The 23,547-nt window shown below is 41.2% G+C and overlaps 1 protein-coding gene across 1 annotated transcript; it reads right to left on the minus strand.

Annotated features, from left to right (window-relative positions):
* Positions 1 to 478: 478 nt before the first annotated feature.
* On the minus strand, positions 479 to 22,834 carry LOC124232320 (adhesion G protein-coupled receptor E4-like; the record flags this gene model as incomplete). Its single annotated transcript, XM_046649276.1, has 8 exons — positions 22,795 to 22,834; positions 13,878 to 13,971; positions 9,488 to 9,538; positions 7,376 to 7,498; positions 4,221 to 4,373; positions 1,927 to 1,964; positions 1,126 to 1,261; positions 479 to 586 (listed from the first exon to the last, which is right to left on the minus strand). Coding segments are annotated over exons 2-8 (640 nt in total), but the record flags the coding sequence as incomplete, so codon positions are not given.
* Positions 22,835 to 23,547: the final 713 nt, after the last annotated feature.

Here is a 23,547-nt window from a genome sequence, read left to right on the forward strand (position 1 = left end):
GCTGCTTTCCCACTACAATATCAGAGTTAAGATCATCTGGCCCCAAATGTCAAAAATATTTACTATCTGGTCCTTTCACAGAAAAAGTTTGCCAACCTGTGGGACAGAAGAAGACCGGGTGACTATTTTAAATAGTATGATCATAAAATGCTACTCAAGGGGAAGAGTGTTTGAGACAACATTCATCTGCCACTACTGAGTGTTACCTTTTCAGACCATCACATGGAAACAGGGTATGCACCTGCCTGTCCCTTTTAAGGAAGCATGTCAAGAGATCCCTGTTTGAACCTCAGTGTGTGTCACAAAGTGTGCCCCCAAAATTGCCTGGTTGTGGTCAAGGCAGATCTTTTAATTTCACCAAGTAGAAACCCCCCGCTTTGAAAATTTTGTAAGTCTCCACCTCTTGGATGGTCACCTAGAAACAAAATGACAGAGCCTAGAATTTGCAGGTCAAGAGAATCTATCTTAGGTACAGTACCTCTTCTGGCTCCTTTGAAAGCAGCAGTGCAGTCAATATCCATTGTGTTGTTTCCAGCTTCCAGAAGAGTCTTCTCACTTGTCTCACTGCACTTCTTGGTTTCATAGACTGGAAACATTAAGAAAGTGAGTCCTGCTTTGTTCACTTCTCATGGCTAAAAAACTTGTAGAACTCCCTTCTCTGAAAGACCTTTTACTGGTGATTTAATTCTCTGCATGCCAGGTAGCCAGATGGCACACCGCTCCCTCCACATTTCTGGCTGGTGGGGATGAAATGGTCAAAATGACCTAAGCAACACACACTGACCACACAACCCAGGGGAAGAGAGGAGGTGGCCAAGCTTCCCAGAGCTGGAACTAGAGTGGGCAAGCCTACCCTTTACAGAGAACATTTACAGGGCAGAAAATGTTACATAACATGTACTGGAGTGTCTGATGCGGAGGGGAACTTAATTTTTTAAGTAAGAGAAGCTAAGCATTTAGAAGTTTTCCAAGGAAACAGTCACCTGGGAACAGATCTGCTGTATTTGGGAAGAGTCCCATGAGTGAACTCTCTCCATGCCATATAAACATATAAACACAAGGTCTGATGAAAGACCATCCTCATAAAATTTTTTGGTCATAAGGAAAATGCTCAATGTTTCTTACCTATATCAAATTCAGAATTTTCATGCTTTCCTGGAGAAGCAAAACTTGCGTTCCATATGGCCAATTCCACGTTTTGAAGGATTTGGGTGGCCTGTTTTGCAATGTGATCTTTGCTCTCATTTTTCCTCAGACTTTCCTTTCAAAGAAATAAATCCAATTAGGTAGACTCCTACTGAAACTTAAGAAAGCAGGAATATACATAAGTGTGGTTGGGTAAGCCCAGAAGGCAATAATATTTATGAAGTTGTTACTAGACTCTGTGCTATCAACCTGATATGTGTTTTCTCACTTATTACACACAGGCCTATGAAGGGCGTGTGTTATCGTCACCGTATTTATGAGAACATGAAGGTTTAAAGGATGAGAGATCTGAAACCTATGGCGAGTGCCTTATGGAGGAAGAGAGGGAATGGGAAGGGGTGATACGGGTGGAATCAGGCTCTGGATGCTTATGCAAGTCTCTGAATGACAGCTGAGACATTTAAACCCTTTCCCAGGGCTTCTAGGTCTCTGTTGATACTCAAGACCAGATAAAGGTTGTGGGAAGCTGTCCTGGGCATTGTAGGATGTTTAGTAGCACCCCTGGTCTCTACCCAGTAGGTGCCAGTAGCATCCTGGGTGGGAAAACCAAAAATGTCCCCAGACATTGCCAGATGTCCCCTGGGACAGAGGACAAAATCACTCCTGAGTGAGAACTTCTATATCCTAAAAGTCATAGGGAGCTATGGTAGTATTTGAGCAGGAGAATGACATGGTAAGACTGATCGGCTGTTCCCGAAACCTAGGCTTCACTTTACTCACCCAAGTGTCCACCGACGGTTTCTCATTATGAGCATCCTCTGGGAGAGAAAAGAAGCCATTGAATGGAGTATGAGAGTTAACACGTCCTGGTTCCCATCCCTTTTTCTAATCATCCTCAAGTTGGGTCTTTCCCTGATGCTTCCACAACCTATCCTAATACTCCTCTCAGAAGTCCCAAATCTCTTCCACAGTAGAATTGGAAAATGGAATCAGGATGGAGCCTCCAGTTCAATAATTCAGTCAATAGTATTTATTGAACACCTACTGAAAGCCAAGCATGATGCTAAACCTTACGGATACAGGTCGGTAAAGAGCTGACGGGCAGCCCCTTGTGGGATTTTCAGTCTGGCAGAAGTCACTAAGCAAATAACGATAATTAAATAGTTAAGTGATTGCAATGGTCCAATATATTCATAATAAATAAGATGAGATGGCTTGAGAGTATAAAGAAGATGGGTCCAGCACATCATGGGGTGCAGAGAAGTCGTCCTGAAGGAATGGATGTTAACCAAGTTAATAATTTAGAAGCAGTACTAATACCCACAGTTGTCTACACAGCATGATATATAAAGTACCTTCATATATACTATCTCATTTAAAAGAACATAGAAGGTTCTAGAACAGAGTTAAGTAACATGACAGCTAAAATTTATTGAGTCTTCCTAGGTGCCTAGCACTGCGATAAATACGTTACATGCCTTAATAGTCATAGGTGAGGCATATTCATTCCCTAGGGCTGATGTAATGAAGTACAATAAACTGGGCTGCTTAAAACAACAGAAATTTATTCTCTCCTGGTTCTGGAGGCTAAAACTCCAAAATCAAGGTGTGGGTAAGACTGCAGTCTCTCTGAAGGCTTTAGGGAAGATCTTTCTTTGCTTCTTCTAGCTTCTGGTTGCTGCCGGCGATCTTTGATGCTCCTTGGCGTATGGCAGCAGAACCCCAGTCTCTGCTTCTGTTTGCGCATGTCCCTCCATGTGTGTGTCTCCACGTCCAAATCTCCCTCTTCTTATAAGGACACCAGTCTTCTTAGATTTCGGGCCCATCGTAATCTATATGATCTCATCTTGATTCGATTATATCTGCAGAGACGCTATTTCCAAATACAATGACATTCACGGGTTTCATGAGTGGACATGACATTGATGGCACACTACCCTACCCAGTATTTTAGGTAAGCAGGTTTCTGAAATGACTCTCGATGATCCCTGCCTCACATCCCTTTATTCACTGCCCGTTGACTTGTCACTTCTGAGAGCTCAGAGAAGACTATGACTTCTGTTTTGTTCTCTCTTTATGGCTATTCTCATGTGCTTCTTGTAATAACCAAGCTAGAGAGGCTGGCATGCTAAGAACTGAGGGTGGCCTCTCATCAACCACTAGAGAGGAACTGAGGCCTCAGGCCAACAACATTCAGAGACCTGAATCCTGCCAGCAGCCCTGTGAGTGAGCCTGGAAGAAGATCTGCCCGCGGGTGAGTCTTCAGATGAGACTGCAGCTCTGGCCAACACTTTCATTACAGTTGTGAGAAACCCTGAAGCGGGGGACCCAGGTAAGCCAAGCCTCAATTCCTGCCCTACACAGACCATGAGACAATAAACATGTGTTGTTTTAAGCCACTAACATTGGAGTTATTTGTTACTCAGCAACACACAACTAATACAGTAGATACTATTATCATTCCCACTTATGGACGAGGAATATAGAAGTTAAGGCATCACCCAAAAGTCAGCTGGTAAGTGATAAAGCCAGAAATTAAATCTAATCTGTCTAACTCAAAACCTGGAATTATACTAGGAACGAGAAAATAAGTAAATCCTACATGTTGGATCGTGAGAACCTGGTTTCTCAGTGTTGGAGAAAGAATTTACAAATAAGAAAAGAGGGAAGTGTAGATCAAGCCCTGGTGTTGGACTAGAATTGGAGGTGTCGCTATGAACTCATGGGCTTTAATACATAGACAGGTAGAGACGTATAGAAAGTGAATTTAAAGAGAGTGAGAGAGAAACAAGTGGAGAAGTCCAGTAGCAAATTAGAGATGTCATTTTGGAAGGCCAGGAAAGAGATCCATTCGGGAGACATGAATTTGTAAGATGTCTACATAGACATGGTTATCGATGTCAGGGGCTTGAATGAGATCTCCCGGGAGAAGATTGCCGAGGACAACAATGGGTAGAAGGCAAGGGCCAGGACACATCTCTCCTCTCTCACCCTGGTCTGAAATTGGTGGAACTCTAAAAGGCTTTCCTTCCACCTCCTTTTTCATGGTGGAAAGAGTATTTGGAGGTTCTTACCATAGCAGTCTGGATGATTCACTTTAATGAACTTGGCCACCCAGTTGAAGAGAGGATAATTCGGGACACAGCTGCAGTAGTAACTTCCAATTGTATTTCTGCAATATGATCTCCTCTTGCACTTTGCCAGCCCAGTATTACACTCATCAATATCTGTGAATCAAGAGAAAACATTGTTGTTCGTCTCATAGAACTAAACCATTCCCCTTGACTGTGAAATCTCTACTACCCAACACTGTTCATGAATATACCCCAAACCTCTCCTATTCTTGGATAAGATGACTCAACATTATAAAGATGATGGCTCTCCTTAAGATAACTTATAAATCCAATACAACGCCAGTAAAAATAGCTACACATATTTTATGGAGTGAGACAAGTTCATACTATTACACAAGAATATCCAGAAAAACTACGTGGTGGGAACTAGCCTTACCAGATATTAAAACATACTATAAAGCCTCAGTAAGACAATAAGATGCTGGTGCATGAATAGATAGACTAATGGGATAGACTAAAAGGCCAGAAATAGACCCAAGCATGTACAGAGCTTTAGGTGATGATAATGGTGGTATGTCAAACCGCTGGAGTATGGATGGAGTTTTTTAAATGCTTGAATCACACAGTTTATTAAATCAATTTAAAACACACAGTAGCAAGGGACAACAGATAGGATAAGTGAATACAGTGAGGTGTCGCTTAACGACAGGGATACAGTTTGAGAAATGTGTCCTTAGGTGATTTTATCATTGTGCAAACATCGCAGGATAAACTTACACAAACCTAGATGGCATAGCCTACCTCCCACTTAGGCTATATGGTACTAATCTTATAAGACCGCCATTGTATATGCAGTCTATCGTCAACCAAAACGTCATAAATGTCATCATATGGTGCATAACTATACTATTGGGAAAGGGTGCAAGTGAGATAAAGGGCCACACTACTTAAATCTTGGGTTAGGCAATGTTCCTATGTCCTGCTGCTTTCTGCCACATCAGCCTTGGCCGCTGATGGACCACAGTTGAGGTTCAAGCAAAGGGACCCATGGACAGAAGGTGTTCTGAGCTGATGACAGAATTATTTTCGCTGTTGGAAGGACTCAGGTCAAGTACACTTGGCCAGTGGCTGTAACTTACTACTAGTCTTCTCAGCAGTCAATGGGTTTTGTTTAGGTTGTGGGTTGATGTGTTTTGGGCAGAGGATATACAAGCCAGAACAGCTATCACCGAGGAGCGACTGAATTAAGACTCCACAAAGATGAAGTGCTGGTGTGTAGCTGGTATATGTTGTGTATCCTGGGGGCTAACTCCCTCTTAGATACTTAATTTGTCATGAATGTTGTGTAACTACGTGTCTCGTGTGTATTTACTGCTTCATGAATGTTACCATTGGTCTTTCCATTCCTTTCTATCTACATTTAACACACACAAGCCTTGCCTACTAACCGCTTATCTACACATTGTATGAGTTTCATAAATTCCATTTGTTTTTCAACTCTTCTGCAGTAGAACTGAATATTCTCAAGCGTATGACAAATGCACATTACACCTTTGCACATATTTCCCTTCTTATAGTGCCCGTTATCCTGGTCAGGATGTATTTTTTAATAAAACATAATGAGACCTGTACCTCACACCATTCTCAAAAATAAACTCTACATGGATCAAAGATAACATAAAAATAGAACCATACAATCACTAGAATTAAACATAGGTAAATTCTTCTTTAGCCTCAGTGTAGGGGAAGGCATTTTAATGATGACTTAAGATCCTTGATAAACTTACCTACGTAAAAAATATTTTTTATTTAACTGCATGGCTAAAAAATATGTAAGCAAAGTCCAAAATCAACTGACAAACAGGGAGAAAATATTTGCAATGTATACAACAGACAAAGGACTAACACCTCTAATATGTAAAGCACCCAAAAATTGAGAGACAAAGAAACAAAAGCTCAATAGAAAAACAGGGAAAAGACATGAACAGATAATTCACGAAGAAGTATAACGCAAATTATGATCCTCCAACATAAAATGTTCAATCGAATTGAGAGTGGAGATGGTTGAACAACAATATAAATGCACTTTGATGCCACTGAGCTGGAAACTTAAAAAAGGATAAAATGGTAACTTTTGTTATGTATATTTTATTCAACTGAAAAACGGAAATAATTTAAACAAATAAACAAATACAATAGTGTGCAATTCCGCTTATATGACTCCCCAGAGTAGTCAAATTCATAAAGATAGAAAGTAGAATAGTAGGTGCCAGGAGCTGGGGGGAGGCAGAACGAGGAGTTAGTGTTTAAAGGGACAGAGTTTCAGTTTGGGAAGGTGAGAAAGTTCCGTGGAAGGATGGTGATGATGGTTGCACAACAATGTCAATGTATTTAACGCTACTGAAAGACATATCTAAAAATGGTTACAGGGTAAACTGTATGTTATGTATAATTTTCCACAATAAAATGAAATAAACTAAATCCTAAATAGTCTACTATTTTCTGCTTCACCTTCTGAATTTACATGGCAACTCCATCAATCAGACATCGAGTTCCACCGATCCGATACTCGGGAGTGACAGTTCCCTTAGATTTTCAAACTGACCTTTAGAATTTGTGGAAATGAGAAGCAGTTTTGGCTGGAGCAGATGGGAGTAACAAAAAGTGAAACTGGAAAACTAAATTGTAGCCAGAACATGGAAGATATTGAGTGCCAAGATATTCATTTGTTCATTTGTTCTCTTGGTGAACACCTTTTTACTGGGCACCTGCTATGTGGCGTTATTCTCTGTCCTAGGCGTACAGCGGTAAAGTCAGATACGACCCTTGCCCTTGTGGAATTCTCAGACAAATAAACAAACAAAAAACAGCAGTGTCTGAGACTTCAAGAGGCCAGGATCCTGGGAAGTCTACCTTCCTCTAAGGAAAAAACCAAACCAGTATCAGGGAACATCAAGCCAGCATTAGCATGAGAGCGGAAAGGAGATAAGAGCTAGACTTCTCTAAGGACACTGAGCCAGCCCTGCCATTTTTCACCTTGTAATATCACTGCATCTTTGCAGCACTAGCACCCCCATGTAACACAGTGTTTGGGGCTTACAAAGATGCCCCTGACCCCTTCCAAACCCCAAGGTGAGTGTGGATTGCTTCCTTACCTTCACATTTCTCAGAGGACTTGGTGACGTATCTCCTCCCAGCCGTGGAATGAAATCCATCTTTACAAGCACAGTGGGTGCTATTGTAGCAGCTGGCATTTTCAGGGCATGGAGGACAGAAAGCTACAGGGAGCACAGGATCCACTCATTCACTTGTTCATTCATTCATTCATTCAAGAAATATTCATTGAGCACCTATGATACATCAGATGTTGTGGCTGGAAGAATGTCTCCTTGGGAATAGCTCTGTTGACATCCCTTGGCACTCATCTCACTGCTGAACACAGATGCTCACAGCGCTTCACCCATATCCCACCTCTGTCTCTAAAACCACTTTTGCCTGACAGTAAAACTTCCAACTGTCAGCACCTGAGTTTCTTTACTGAGGGATTTCTCTGTCCACCAGAGGCCTCTTTGTTTACCACTTGGCAGGTTAGCAATGTCTTCTCGCCCCCACGAGCACCTTCCTCAGTCACTGACTGTCGAGAGTCAGTGTATTAAAAAACCCAGATTCTTTATTACAAAAATTAGACAGAAAGTAACAAGTGTTGGTAGGCTATTGAGAAATTGTAACTCTAGTCCACTGCTGCTAGGAATATAAAATGGTGCAGCTGTTTTGTAAAACAGTATAGCAATTCCTAAAAAAAAATTTTAATTATAATTAACACATGATCCGGCAATTCCACTCCTGGTATATATCCCAAAAAACTGAAAGCAGGATCTTGAAGAGATAGCTGTGCAGCCATGTTCATAGCAGCACTATTCACAATAGCCGAAAAGTAGAAGCAACCTAAGTGCCCATTGGTGGATGAATGGATAAACAAAATGTGGTCCATCCATACACTGGAATATTATTTAGCTTTAAAAAAAGAAGGAAATTCTGACACATGCTACAACATGGATGAACCTTAAGGACATTATGATAAATAAATATGCTGCAAAAGGACAACTACAGCGTGATTCCACTTACATGAGGCACTTAGAGTAGTCAGATTCATAGAGGCAGAAAGTAGAATGGTAGGTTTCAGAGGTTGGTGGGAGAGGGAATGAGGAACTATTGTTTAATGGATACACAGTTTCAGGGGTTTTTTTCTGGTGTTTTGGTGAGGAAGATTGGCCCTGAGCTAATGTCTGTTGCCAATCTTCCTCTACTTTGAATGTGGGATGCTGCCACAGCATGGCTTGATGAGCGGTGTGTAGGTCCACGCCCAGGATCCAAACCAGCAAACCCTGGACAGCCGAAGTGAAGCATATGAACTTAACCACTTTGCCACCAGGCTGGCCCTCACGGTTTCAGTTTTGCAAGAGGAAAAGTGTTCTGTGGATGGACAGTGACGATGGTTGCACAACAGTGTGAATGTACTTCATGCCACTGACTGCAACACTTAAAAATGGTTAAAATGGTAAATTTTATGATATGTATATTTTACCACAATTAAAAAAATAAATAAATAATAGAAAAATAGCTTACCCATTGGGGGGAAGAACTCTGAGGTGCATGCTTCTTATGATATCCAACAGTCTCCAAGGGATCAAACTCCAGTTACTCACATGTAACTTGCTTGATAAGGGACCCTATATTGGCCCCTCACCTCCCCATCTGATGTCCCACTCCCACTTGGTGCTGCCTGGAATCATCTCCCAGGTAAATGACTTCCTCTCAAGTCCTTACCTCGGGGGCTACTTCTGGGAGAGCCCAACCTAAGACATGGGGTAGAGGCAAAACTACCTCCAGCATGACTTGGGACAGAAGCTCTTGGAAAAGAAAGGGCGGAATCCACCATCCAGCAGTCATGTGACCTTTAGCCAACTGCTTCTCTAGAGGGACATTGGTCAAGTGGGGATAATGTCAGGACCTTCTTTGCAAGAATGCCATGAGGATTGAATGAGATGGTATGTGCAATTTTTAGCACTGAGCCTGGTGTGATGCAAGAGCTAAGTAAATGGGATCATGGTGGAAAAGGAGGAATGGTCCCTGGGAGCTTCAAGGTGTAGAAAAAAGGCAGCAGAGATTTACTGTTCTCTCCCTTGAAAAGGGCTCCTTCCCTCCACTGGAGGCAGCTTCCAGATCCCAATTTCCTTCCCCAGGTTTTTGGCAATGAGTAGACTCACCTCCAGAATTCTTTGCATCTGCTCCTGACAGAGCCAGCAGGACACCGAGAGCTGGAACAGAAAGATAAAAAGACAGTTCGGATGGAGGATGCCCTGGGGCTCTGCTTGGCTGAAGCCTGGGTGAGTTAGGGGCTTTGTCTCCCACGACCCAATCACATGTGTGCTGGCTTCACTGTAGATTCTTCCAGGCAGGCTATAAACATGAGGGTCATAGGAGGGCATCCTATACCACTGGGGCATGAGAAGTACATCCTATTGCAGCTGTAAGAGGTTCTGCACCCAATTCTAATGTGTGTATGAGTGTGCCCACACCAACAAGCAATTCTTGGACACCAGCTGGATGCCCTACAATTCAGCTCAATTCTGACACTATCTACCTAGAGATAGCATCAGATTACACAGGTTAAGGGCTCAGTCCCACAAGACTTGCCCCACTCCCACTTCCAATCCCAATCGCAAGTCCAGGTTGTCACCTGGGTTTCTGACTGACCAGCTATAGATTGGAGGTTCCAATGACCCCCTCCTTGGGCTTGATTAATTTGCTAGAGCCACTCACAGAATTCAGAGAAACAGTTTACTTACTAGATCATCAGCTTATTATAACAAGGATATAACTCAGAAACAGCCAGATGGAAGAGATGTATAGAGCAAGATATGGGGAAAGCGTGAGGAGCTCCCATGCCCTCTCCAGGAGCACCACTCTGCTCAAATGTCCACATGTTCACCAACACAGAAGCTCTCAGAACCCTGTCCTTTTGGGTTTTTACCAAGGCTTTATTACATAGATATGATTGATTAAATCATTGGCCATTGGTGATTGAACTCCAGCCCCCCTCTCCCCTCCCTGGAGGTAAGGGGATGAGACTGAAAGTTCCAACCCTCTAATCACAGGATTGGCTTGACTGGCAACCAGCTGCCATCCTTAGGTGGCCTCAGGGCTTTCCAAAAGTCACCGCATTAAGATAACAAAAGACAACTTTATGGCTCTCATCTCAGGAGATGCCAAGGTTTTTAGGAGCTCTGTGCCAGAAACCAGGACGAAGGCCAAATACGTATTTCTTATTATAAACCACAATATCATAAACTGTATGTCCCAATTCCTGAAAATCCAGAATCTCATAAAGCTTTTTCTCCAAGTCTAACACCAAAAGGCCAAGTTTTCAACCTCCCTTCTATTTCAACAGTCTGTTTCTACCCGTCCAGACCTCTAACCCCACACTGTCCAATAGAAATATAATGTGAGCTGCATAGGTCCTTTTAAATCTTTCTACTAGCCACATTTTTGTAAAGGCAATGAGAAAGAGGTAAAGTTGATTTTCCTCAATATACTTTGTTTAGCCCAATGTTGCCAAGATGTTATCGTTTCAACACGCAATCAATATAAAACAAGTTATTCATAAAGTGAAACTGATACCAGCTTAACACAAGGTTGACATGAGGGAAGACATATTGTAGAAAAGAAAACATGTTTGCCTTTGAATGACCTCTGATTAACTAACTCAGCTGGATACGCACCCTCCAGATGATATACACGCTCTGTGGATTTTATGGCCCCTCTCAGCTGTGATAGTTGATAACTTTGTTCTTTTGAGTTTCTTAGAAATATTCTGACCCCCAGGCATGGAGTCTATGCTGATAGCCATCATCAATGACAACCGAAAGATCTGGGCATAGGGCATTGCTCCAGTCTCTGATGCGTCTTCAGTAAAACAAAAGATCATCAGGAACTAAGACCATCTGTGTCCCCCACCTGGAGACCAGGCCCCTACGTAACTGGCCTTTGTTCCGTAAGATGGTTCTTTCGGACATTAGTCAGCCATCTTTCCCTTTGCTCACAAGCTGTAATAAAATCCTTTCTCTCCTACCGCCTTGCCTCTTGACTCCTGGCATGTCTTTCAGTGAGCAGATGACTGCTCCCTTGGGTAGTAACAAAACCAGGTGCCAGCTTGCTTTAACTACACTCAGTTGTTAAAAGTATAGTTAAAACTGTACTCTGTTTGCAAAAGTACTTAGATAACACTTTACTAAAACCTACACTATAGATAATATCTCTGATACTTGGGTCGCTATGATAATGGGTGCTTAAGTTTTTCAGGAGATTGAATCCTTGTCCAATTCAGGCTGGTTAAGACCACTGACTCATCAACTGGGCCTGCAAAGATGACTGAGGTGACCCTTTGACGCCGAGGAGCTGAAAACCTCACCCTCAGATCATGGCAACACCACCATTTTGTGAACGTGCGTCCTATGAAGAGCCATGAAGCTTGACTCCACTTGCACAGATCATCAACTACCTCACTTTTCCTTATCCCCAATCATCTATTCCCACACTTCAGACCACCGTGCTCTTTTATCCCATAAATACCCCTAATCCCCATTTTTGGGGAGGCAGATTTGAGACTGGTTCTCTTTCCTCGCTTGGCTGCCTTGTGAATTAAACACTTTCTCTGCTGCAAACTCATCATGTCACTGATTGGCATAATCGTGCAGCAAGCAAAACAAATCTGGTTCAGTAACAAAAGCATTTTACATTCTTTTCTGTGTGCATGAAGTCTCTGAAATCCAGTATGCATTTTGCACCTGTGGCAGATCTCCATTCGGACTGGTCTCATTTCTAGTGCTCAGTAGCCATGGGTGACTTGTGTCTGTGGTGCTGGACAACACAGGTCTAACCCCTTAAGAACTAATGCTCTATCTGGAGTAAGAGGAGATCTGAATAGCACAGACCACAAGAATCCTGGGAGCCCAAGTACTGTGGCAAATTTGGAATGGATAAAGATATTTTAAGGATGATTGAAAAAAAAAAGTCTGCCACATTATTAGACAGAGTCTTTAATTAAAGTTGGGGATGAACTCAGAAATGCAGAAAATCTTTCCACATATTTCCTCAGATCCCTGCCTCAGGGTAAGATAGGCTGGGATAGCCTAGACACTTGAAAAATGGATTTTCCCTCATCCCTTTCATCGCAAGTAGGTTGTGTTGGAACCCTTTGCTAAAATCTGAGGCATCTGCTTTCACAGCTAACATCAGCCTCCAAATAGTTTAAGTATGATGATTATAATGTAGGTAATTTGGATTTGTATCATACGGAAGGGAGAGGAGCAGGAATTTGCCTATGGCCCGTTTGGATCATCACAGAACAAGTGCCCTAGACATGATAAGGTCAACATCTGCTCTTCCTACCTCCTCCTCAATATTTATGATGTTCCACTTCATGGATGCTGACAAAAGCATTGTACTTAAGGATCCATACTATTACCCGGAAGCACATAACATGGCCATTTTTGCAAGTCAAAAAATGCTCAAGTGTCAACAAATTGTCAAAGCCAGAACCACAGCCTGTCCTTGTGTGACCCACGAGCTAAGAATGGTTTTTACATTTTTCAAGTGATTAAAAAAGTCAAAAGAAAAAGGATATTTCACAGCACGTGTAAATGATATGAACTTCAAATTTCTGTGTCTGTAAATCGAGTTTTATTGGAACACGGGATGTCCATTGGTTCATGGAAGGTCTGTGGCTGCTTTTGCACTGCAACGTAGAGTTGGGAAGTTAGGGCAGAGACCAAATGGCTCACAGAGCTGAGAATAGTAATTATCTGGCCCTTTCCAGGAAAAAGTTTGTGCAGCTCTGACACAGGGTATTGGATATCACATGCTTGCTTATAAGATCTCCTTACAAACCCAGTCTTAAACAGGATATGACTCCTCCTAGGGTACTTTTTAAACTACTGCAAAGACCCTAAAGCCCAGAGCAGAAGGGTAGATAGATCCAGAGCATTGTAACATAATGAGCTGTAATATTCCAAGCATGAATCCTCTTGATGGTTGCTCAGTGTAGCAGATGATTGAAGTGTCCCTTAGCCTACCCCAAGGGGGATCCTGTGCATGCAGATAACTTACTGCATCCCTCTGTAAGGGGACATTTTTCTGCAGCCCATGAGGGGCAGACCAGAAATGTTTGGGGGTTACACTAGGAGTGGCTGTCAAGTAGTGAGGGATGAGGACCGGAGGAATACATAGCCCAGATTCATTGTCCATCTAAGGCACATCAGGCACTGCCTCTTGGAGGGTCCTCAGCGGGACTGAGTGCCAGTTACCCACAGCGGTAACCCCTCATTAATGCACCCTTCATTCACTTCTCCCTTCCCTCTCTGACTCCCCTCCTCCCTCCCTTCTTCCTGGGATCCCCTCCCAAATAAACTACTTACTTCCAAGTCTTTGTCTCAGTTCTGCTTTGGGGGAGAGCAACCAAGATACTAATTATGAGGGTTTCTAATAGGACGGGCACACACAGTAATTTCTGAAGAAAGTGTCAAATTTGGAAGAGCGACCACAGCTAGGATGCCAGGATCAAGAGGAGAAGAGAGGGGCATTCTCTGTTCCACTCACCTGAGAGCAGCGGCAGGCACTTGCTTCCCATAGCACTGAGATTCCAGGAAATACAATCTGAGAAACGCTCTCAAGCAAGATGTGGCAAGGGTTCCTGGAATGAATAAGCCCCATGAAAATCAATTTGTGTTGGTCACAGAGTTTAGAAGTCAGATGTCTCATGTTTATCAAAACCCTTTCATTTCTAGAGCCGGCGTGGTAGCACAGCGGTTAGGTTCACACGTTCCACTTTGGCGGCCCGGGGTTTGCTGGTGCAGATCCTGGGTGCAGACCTACACATCGCTTACCGACCTATGCTGTGGCAGGTGTCCCACATATAAAGTAGAGGAAGATGGGCACAGATGCTAGCTCAGGACCAGTCTTCCTCAGCAAAAAGAGGAGGATTGGCAGCAGATGTTAGCTCAGGGCTAATCTTCCTCAAAAAAAAAAAAAAAAAAAAAACCTTTCATTTCTGCCCTTTTGATCCAACAATTCCACTTCTGGGAAATTATCTGAAGGAAAGGATCTTGCAAGGAAGATCACAGCAGAGCTGCTTATAGGAAGCAAGCTTACCACCCAGGAAACAGGAAACAAAAATGCATCCAGTGGAATATCCCACTGGAATCGAAAGTCCTGTTCTATTGTGATCAGCAAAATCCAGAATGTGGAAAACTCTAAAGGACAAGCTACCCAGTTTCTTCATCCAAAAAGAAAAAAATTTAAGGGGTAAAAAACACATAGAGGACCTAGATTAAGAGGCTTAGAAACATATCACCCAATCGCAGTGTTTTACTGGATCTCAAATCAAACCAATAATTTGTTAAAGGTTGTAAGGCTAGAGATGTGATGCCATTAAAAAAAGATTGTTCGTTTTTCATAGATATGATCGTTCACTGCTAGTGTCCTCCCACGTCAACTCAGACAGCTGTTCCACAGGAAGCTATAGTTATGAGAAAATGGCTGTGTTTAAAAGAGTCCTGATATTTTGGAAATACATACTAAAATTTTTGCAGGTGAAATAATGTGATGAGTCAAATTTATGTCAAGATTATTGGGGAGGGGGTGACTTGGGGCAGAAAGTGAGAGTAAAGATGAAACAAGATTGGCTAGATGTTGGTCATCTTTAAAGCCGGATGAAGGGTCTGTGGGGTAAATTTGCACGCAATTAGGTAAACTGTAAAACATCACGCAATCCTCAACCCGGTGACACATCCCTCTTAGGTATTACTATGACTCCAAGAGACTCAAAGTCTTAGCTAAAATAAAGAAAGAAGTAATAAGGACGGCATCCTTAAATTCCAGAGTTGAGCACACCGCCTTCCAACACACCTGCTTATTTTAGGTCTAAGAACTATGGTCCCAGAAGCTACAAATATCTACAAAAATGGTAAAATCTTACTGTGTCCTGAGAGTTTGGCTTGCTAACCATCAGGTTGGGGGCCCCAACATATGGTCAAAGGGAAGTGTGGGTTGCACTGGATAAAAGAAAAAGAACGAGGCCAGAGTCGACATGATGGTTACCATGCCCGCCTCAAGGCTGAAATGTGGGCAGCAATAAAAATTACATTTTTAACCTTGACTTTCCCCAGATGGCTGGAGAACGATGCAGCAGTCTTTCCCTGCAGTTAGGACATTTACAAGCCCAGGACACAAGATACACCGTAGCTGAGAAGGGCAACCAATCAGAGCTGGACTCAGCCCTAGCCTTGCAAACCCTGCAGTTTTTCTCATTAATTTTTTTTTTATTGTGGTCATAATAGCTTATAACATAGTGAGATTTCAGTTGTACATTATTGTTTTTCATACACCGTATAAGTATGCCCCTTCACCCCTTGTGCCCACCATCCACCCCCCTTCCCCCAGTAACCACTAATTTATTCTCTTTGACTGTAAGTTTGTTTATATTCCACATATACGTGAAATCATATGGTGCAAACCTTGCACTGTTTACTTTTAAAAACCAGCCACCCAAAGACCAATGGGGCGCCTTCCTGGTTTGCAAACTGCTTTTTTTAAAATAAAGACTCTTTTTCTTTAAAATTTCACTTTTCCCTTGTAAAGCTGCTCATTTTGGTTAATACACCCATTTGCAGCTAAACATGGCTGGATGGAATATGTGGATTAAACTCCATTTTTGGCTAGAGTCCTACCAAATGCTGTCAACCCTCTAGGGAATTACAACCTAGAATTGCAATGGCCATTATGAGGAAATTCCAATTAGGTGCAATCATTTAAGAAGTGCTTTTAAAAGCAAGGGCTCCCAACTTAAACAAAATGCAACTCCGGTTTTAACTGGTAGGCAGGGGCTTCCAAAAGACTTCAAAATTCCAAAATAGCTTCATTGAAAGACTTGTTGCAAAAGGCTAATTAAAAAATTAAAGATATAAGTGGTACCCCCCCCCAAAAAAAGAAAAAAACAGCAAAACTAACATAACTCCTACGGCTTCCTTCTAACTTCCTTTAGTTGACTACTCATTCTAGCAATCGTCTGTCCAAATTGTCTTTACAAACAAAAGTTTTGTAACAAAAGACTTTTGTAAACAAAAATACACCAAGTGACTTTACAGACACCCCTATATCTACCCTCGAAGGAGGGCCCCCATATGGTCCCCTCCCATATGATGGGACTCTGAGGGATTTTCTGTTAAACTGCTATGTTATACTCTTAAACAGTCAAGGAAAACTTAAATTTAAAATTAACAAAATTCCTTGCCAAATTCTGGGAAATATCAGAGCTACATATGGGATCCTGGAAAACTTGCAGAAGCTAGCTGAGGGTGAGAATTCTTCCTGGAATCAGCTCTCCCAGGTATCTGTAGCACCCAGAAGGAAGAGGAAAATAAAATATCTTTTGCACCCTCTGTGATGATGCCTCTTGAGTCCAAGGGGTTGCTCAATACGGCCAGAAATATTTACTGTTTGTCTCAGCCAAAAAGTAGCCACAAAGTAGCTCTGTGGTCAGAAATCGGCCAAATTGCAGAGCCTGATAGAAGCATTTTTAAAGCCTTCTTCCTTAAGTTCAAACAAAACCATATGCCCAGAGGGAAAGAAAAACCCTCCAAAACCCTTGTAAAATCCTTTATGGATAGATCAACATATGATGTCATTTAAGTTGCAACACAATGCTTTGAGGAATTGAGAGCAGCTGTGATATCTTACAAATCTTTGTAGAAGTACAAAGAAATGCAGCTCTAGGAGCAGTTCCAAGTTCACCCATTCCTTTTTATCAAACCCCAAATCTATCCTGTTTCTCTTGAAAGGCTTGTAACTCGCAGTCTCTCCCTGTGCCTTTGAGATGGCCCTGATTCACGGCAGTCACTCTGAAACAAAAGCTGCAAGATCTCTGTTTACATCTGTCTACGTTTATGTTGTCCATATACATGCACCACAAATATGTGGTATTTTTCTACCTCTGGGTAGTATTGTTAAAATTAATCTGTAAAAGAGCTCTATTTAATTGGCTTAAAGAAAATTAAGCACTTATAGAAATTAAATTCTCAGAAATATAATAAAAACTAACTCAAATGAATTTCAAGGTCATGTGATCTGGGAAAGTATTTGCTGTTAAAGCTAATTTGTTTGTTGGTTTAATTAAAATTGACATGTCTTTAGAGTTATCAGCATTAAATATAATACTTTTATTCTACTTAAGCTTACCAAAGGTCAAATGAGTTCGTATCATTCTCTTACAAAATTTTTCAGCAAGAAAATAGCTTGGGATGATGTCTGACTTTGCCTAATGTCTCATGAAGTTTTTGTGGGTTGTCTAAATATCATTGTTTGGAACAGATAAATTAAACAGATGTAAGTTGGATAGAAAGTTTTTTTTTTTCTATTAAAGATTGGCACCTGGGCTAACAACTGTTGCCAATCTTTTTTTTTTTTCCTGCTTTATCTCCCCAACCTCCCCCCCCCCCGTACACAGTTGTATATCTTAGTTTCAGGTCCTTCTAGTTTTGGGATGTGGGATGCCACTTCAACGTGGCCTGATGAGCGGTGCCATGTCCATGCCTGGGATCTGAACCCTGGGCCGCCGCAGAGCACGTGAACTTAACCACTCAGCCACGGAGCCGGCCCCTGGATAAAAAATTTCTATGTGAACTTTTTAAATAGTTTCCCCAAATCTTTTTGGAAATACGAAACTTTAAAGTTTTGCTAAATTAAGTTAAATGATGAGTTAAGTTAAATTCATTGAATATTCAGATCATTTCTAAATAAGATAAAATACTGAAATATTAATTACCGCACATAAGTTTATCCATGTTTTGCTTTTTTTTTTTTTTACAAAGGAATTAAAGATATTTGGGTCTATTTGTAGCATATTTTGTGCCACACTGAGATATTTACTATGAGAAAGCACATATTCCCCCAAATTATAAAAAGTATTTGTAAATTTACCAAGCCGCAGAATGCTGTCAAAGACAGTTCATACTTGTTTATTTCTTTATTTTCACTAAAAAGTATGGTTTTTAAGGTTACAAATTCTAATATATGTGATTTAAATGACTAGAAGTAATAACAGGGAAGGGAAGTAGGATATGTGTTTTTGATAGAAGAAGTTATGAATGGAGATGCATTTTTTAAGGGAAAAGAAAGCCTCACTTTGTCCTAAAGTGAGGCTGGTTGTTCAGGAGGAGGAGGAGAATAAAGGACAAATTAAATAGAAAGTTGGGAAGACAGAAAGAGAGAGAATCTTTCCTTGTGTAAAGTTGGCTAAAGTCAAATGAATTTATTGTAAGGGTTATAAAATTAAGCTTTACAATCAGTAATGTACTTATGTAAAACTGGAACATAGTTTCCTCTCATCTGATAAAAAGAAAAAGTTTTCTCAGATTTTTGGTCTGCTCCTGACAAGAGATATGAAAGCTTTTTCTTTATTTTTTTAAGTAATCTGCCTAAAAAACAAAGGATTTGTGTCCTGTCAAAATACTTTCCTGTGTTGTCTTTATCAGGCCTTTGATTACTGCTGAATCTTCTCTATTAAAATTGTTAAGGTTTTTTCACATCTATGTAGACTCTATACTTGCCTGTGAAGGCTTTAGTTGTCACTATGCTTAAATGGATAACTAGGTATTATTACACAGTGTCCTACAATCCTATTTGACCAAGCGTTTAAAAACCTTTTTGATTTTTTGGACAAACTTCCCAAAAATCAAATTCTAAATGAAGTCTTTTTTACCTCAAACTAACTTTGGGATTTGCCAGAGGCTCCCTGGAACATCTCCAAAGACTTGCTTTCTCTCCCTATAAAAAGGGTGGTGTTGAATTAATTAGGGTTATTTGATACGTTAAATCATATGGGAAGTATTGTCAAATAAGTAATACTAGGCCCTTCTTTATGGTGTGTTTGTGTAGATATGTGTTAGAAGCATTCCAGAAATTATATGAAATTCCTAAACTCTGGTATGTCCTGGTATAATGTTATCAGTCATAATTCCAGTCATCTTAATGTTACATGTTAATGTTACATATCGAGTCCTTATGTTGTACGTTCACGTTACAGAAACGACCAAATTTTCTTGTCAATTTCGTTAGCGTGAACTCTCACCAGGTCTTTAACAATGAGCATCTTTATGTCTTCCCTCAGACAGTTATTGTTTTACTCTGATGCTTTGCAAAAGTGTCCCCACAAAAGTATTTCATCTTCAAGGAGATTCGTGGAAGGACTTTTGACAAGTTCAGATTTTTAATAACTTTAAAATCATAAAACTGAACTGGGTAAGAATTTCCGGAACTAGTGGAAAACTGGATTAAAACAGAACAATTAACAACATGGGACTGACTAAACTGAGGAGGATGGCTATAACTTTTATGACTTTTTCTTTGAAACATTACTAGTTCCTTGGTATTTTGTTTTTCCAGATTTAAGGAGACTTTTTCTCTTAAGCTACCTGTGAATACAAGCAATTTGGTAGAGTGCACCCTTGTAAATAAAGATGAAACATTTACTTTTTCTCCTTACTTGATCCTTCCACAATCCAGAAATTCTTGAGTATTCTATGGCAATATAGATAGTTATTTGCATAAGTTCAATAAGAAACTGTTCTCCCTGTAACAGAAGGAAATTGAAAATATTGGTTATATTACCAAGGCTTTGACTAGAATGCCGTATGTCAGAGAGACATACATAGATTTTGATATGACCAGACAGATTTAAGAAACTCAGGCTGACTTTATGGAGCCCATAAAACCCCTTGGAAAAATTGGCCTGATACCTTGCTTACAAAGTTCCAGCAAAGCAATCTTAAGAAGAGCTTATATGGTAAATCACTATTCTTGCTGCACTTATGAAAATAATCAGGCCAAGTTTAATGCAAAGCAATTCGTTTTACTGTGATTATCTTTGATAGAAAAAAAAACAGGGGTAATCAGAGAGAGAAAAATTATGTTTGCACATCTGTCTATAGAGGATTCTAATGCTTTAATTCTCTTTGAGGTTTCATTATATACCTATAAGCAGGATTGGATCCTGAATTCTTCTAGTTTTCTAAAATATCTGGCTGTGACTCTCCAACCTAACATTTCCAATTTTCTCCTACCCTTCAACAAAAAGACTGCTCTTGAATCTCCTTGGAAGGGACTATATCGACTCCTCCCTCCCTACCCAGATGGCAGTCAAACTCCAGGGACCTGAGCCTTGGGTACACTTCTCGCAGATGCAAAAGTCTCCACCTGACATCTAGTCCTGTGCAAACACTGAAGGCCTCTTAACAAAACTGACGAGGAAGAGAAGTAGCCGACATCAGGGTAGAGTTGCTCCCTCCCAAGATGCCAGACCAGAACTTCATACTTTAACCAAACATGAAACCCTTTCTTCTTCTTTTTCTTTACTTACTCCGGCATTGGCCTGGAAAGACAACACCGTCATCTGTATCTCCCAGGCCATTGCTAAGGGGAGAAACCTTTCGGACTGCTTCATTGGCCATCAAAAAACTCTTATCTGGTCACGATGCTAGAGACCCCCTGGTCTGTTTCCCCGTCTCTGGTTAACAACCTTAAACTTAGGGAACTTTGCACCCGGGCTCTATGCAAAGAAAGAGACACAGGCGAGAATACCCAGACTAAAACCATCTGTGTGGTCTACAGACCCTTAAAATTTTAGTGGCCTCCACAGTCACCACCTTTCCAGTCCTGAGCCACAGATTCAAATGGGAATTACTAGGAGGCATTCAGGATTCTGGATTCACTTCCTTTGGAAGAACTTTACTTCCCTGGTTAGAAGTAAATAGAGGGGCCGGCCCAGTGGCACAGCGGTTAAGTGCACACATTCCGTTTTGGCGGCCCAGGGTTCGCTGGTTTGGATTCTGGGTGTGGACATGGCACCGCTTGGCAAGCCATGGTGTGGTAGGCATCCCACATATAAAGTAGAGGAAGATGGGCACGGATGTGAGCTCAGGGCCAGTCTTCCTCAGCAAAAAGAGGAGGATTGGCAGCAGATGTTAGCTCAGGGCCAATCTTCCTGAAAAGAAAAATTTAAAAAAACAAAGCTCCCCAAAAGCTGCGAGCAGCAGCTGAGAGTGGCACTAATGCCTTAAATTTTGATCATATCTCTCAGTTAAGCTGAGAGTCTGATCAAAACGGGAAAATGGTTAAAAAGGAGACTATAGACCCAAAATGGAGTCACTTGTGCTAAGTCCGCATCACCAAATTGAGACTCAATACCGCATCTAATTGCAGTTTCAACCTTCCCCAGGAATGTAATCTGAACTGGTCAGTCTGGGGTTTCCTGGTCAACACTAGTGAGATAATCCTCCTCATAAGCACCCTTTATCCTCCAAAAGAAGGTGACCTTGCTCAAAATCATCCCCGTTTTTTTTTTTTTCATTTATGACTTCCCTGTCTCACCCCTCTCTGCCTTTTAAGACCTTTCTTGTTCTCTAGCTCTGTGGAGCGCCTTTCTATTTGCTAGACGGGATTCTTCCCGGTTCGTGAATCATCAAATAAAGCCAATTTGATCTTTAAATTTGCTCAGTTGAATTTTGTTTTTTAACATCTGTGACCACCACCTCCCATTTTTCCTCTCTCCCCAGCTCCTGGCGAGCACCATTCTACTCTCTGCTCCTACGTGTTTGATTACTGTTAACTTCCACATATAAGCGAGATCACACAATATTTGTCTTTCCGTGTCTGGTGATTTCATGTGTCTAGCAGGGCTGATTTGGAGCAATTTTTGGCCAGGACCCACTGTAAGAAATACATTTTTCATCCAAGAGCTAAAAAGAGAGGGGGGGGAACCAAGTTTCACAAATCAATATGCACTACATGCAGCATCTGACATTTTATGATTATAGTCCTTTTCATTTCTTTTAAAATGCTGGTTGTTACCTACTAAGTTGGTTCCATGACCCATTCCCCCACAAGTGGGTCATAAGCAGCTGCTTGAAAAAACACCGACCTGTGGATACTTTGACCATGAATAAAATACTCAGTTCTTTCACGGTGAGCCTGGCGTTGAACTGTGCTGACGTGCTTATTTTGGAAGTGAGGTGTGTGGCATGTGAAAAAGTTTGTCCATTCGCTAATTCACTCTGTGACCTCAGTAAATGAAGTCATCCTTTTACATCTTGTTTCATTTCTTCACTTTCAATGACAAATTGGTCATACATCACATTTGCTTCAGACTCTGTTTCTTCAAAGTTTCTTATTTTAACTCACCTTAAGCCTTTCATGCACAGTTCACAGTCTCTTTTGAGTACGCTAGAGCGTTTCAGCATGTTCCACACCACCACACAATACACACAGTCCTTGCCCAAGAAGAAGTGGGCAATGAAGATGAGACAGATGCCCCTACAGTAACTTTCAAGAAATAAAGCAAGAGAACCTGTAACAAGGGCTCACTGAAAGTTTTTCCAGAGCCAGAACATTTTTCTAGACCCAAGATCACAAGTGAAACAGTTTCTATTTTCTATGGAAAAACACTAAACCACTTCTTACTTACCCACAAGATGAAAAGTTCTTGCTTTGCATCCAGGCTGGCAGCTTCTCAGAGCTAACAAAAAAAGGAAGTATGTCGCTTCTTATCTTGAGCTGGACTTCCTCAAGGAGTCTTGTGGGTGGCGGAGAAGGTCAGTGGTGTTGGTTGGGGAATTTGCATAATGCAGGGTCCATTAGTTCTCTTTTCATTCAAGTAATTGACATAGTACATTGCCAGGGTGGACCATATTAAAGTGACTCAGAAAATGAACTTGAAAATGGTGATGGTGTCCAATGGGGAAAATCCATAATGGAGAATGGTGCCAACTTCCATCTACACCGAGAAAATGGATCCAACTTGGAGGAGATTCCTTTAATATGGTGAACTTCCTAGAGAGTTGAAGGCTGCAATGTGGAAGACAGTCAGTGTATTACCCAGTTCTCTATCATAGTATCACTTCTCAGTTTACCACCTTGGGAAAATGATATACAGTATTCCTGGTCTTTGAGATAAGGTCATCCAACATAACACTCATCTACTTGACTGGTAGCATGCCCATTAGCGTGGTGTCTTGAAATTTTCTTCTTGTTCATATTAGTAGAATCTTTGTAAGATCCAGCACAAATATGGCAAATACCTCCTAGTTTAACAAGTCAAAATACACACCTAGTGATTTACTCCTTGTCTTGATTTTATTACATTTACGAAACATGGCCTTACTATCCCTAATGATAGCATCTCACTTTTTGGTTTCATGTTTATTTTTATAAATTAATT

The sequence above is a fragment of the Equus quagga genome, unplaced genomic scaffold (genome assembly GCF_021613505.1).
Source record: "Equus quagga isolate Etosha38 unplaced genomic scaffold, UCLA_HA_Equagga_1.0 HiC_scaffold_4492_RagTag, whole genome shotgun sequence".
NCBI lineage: Eukaryota > Metazoa > Chordata > Mammalia > Perissodactyla > Equidae > Equus > Equus quagga.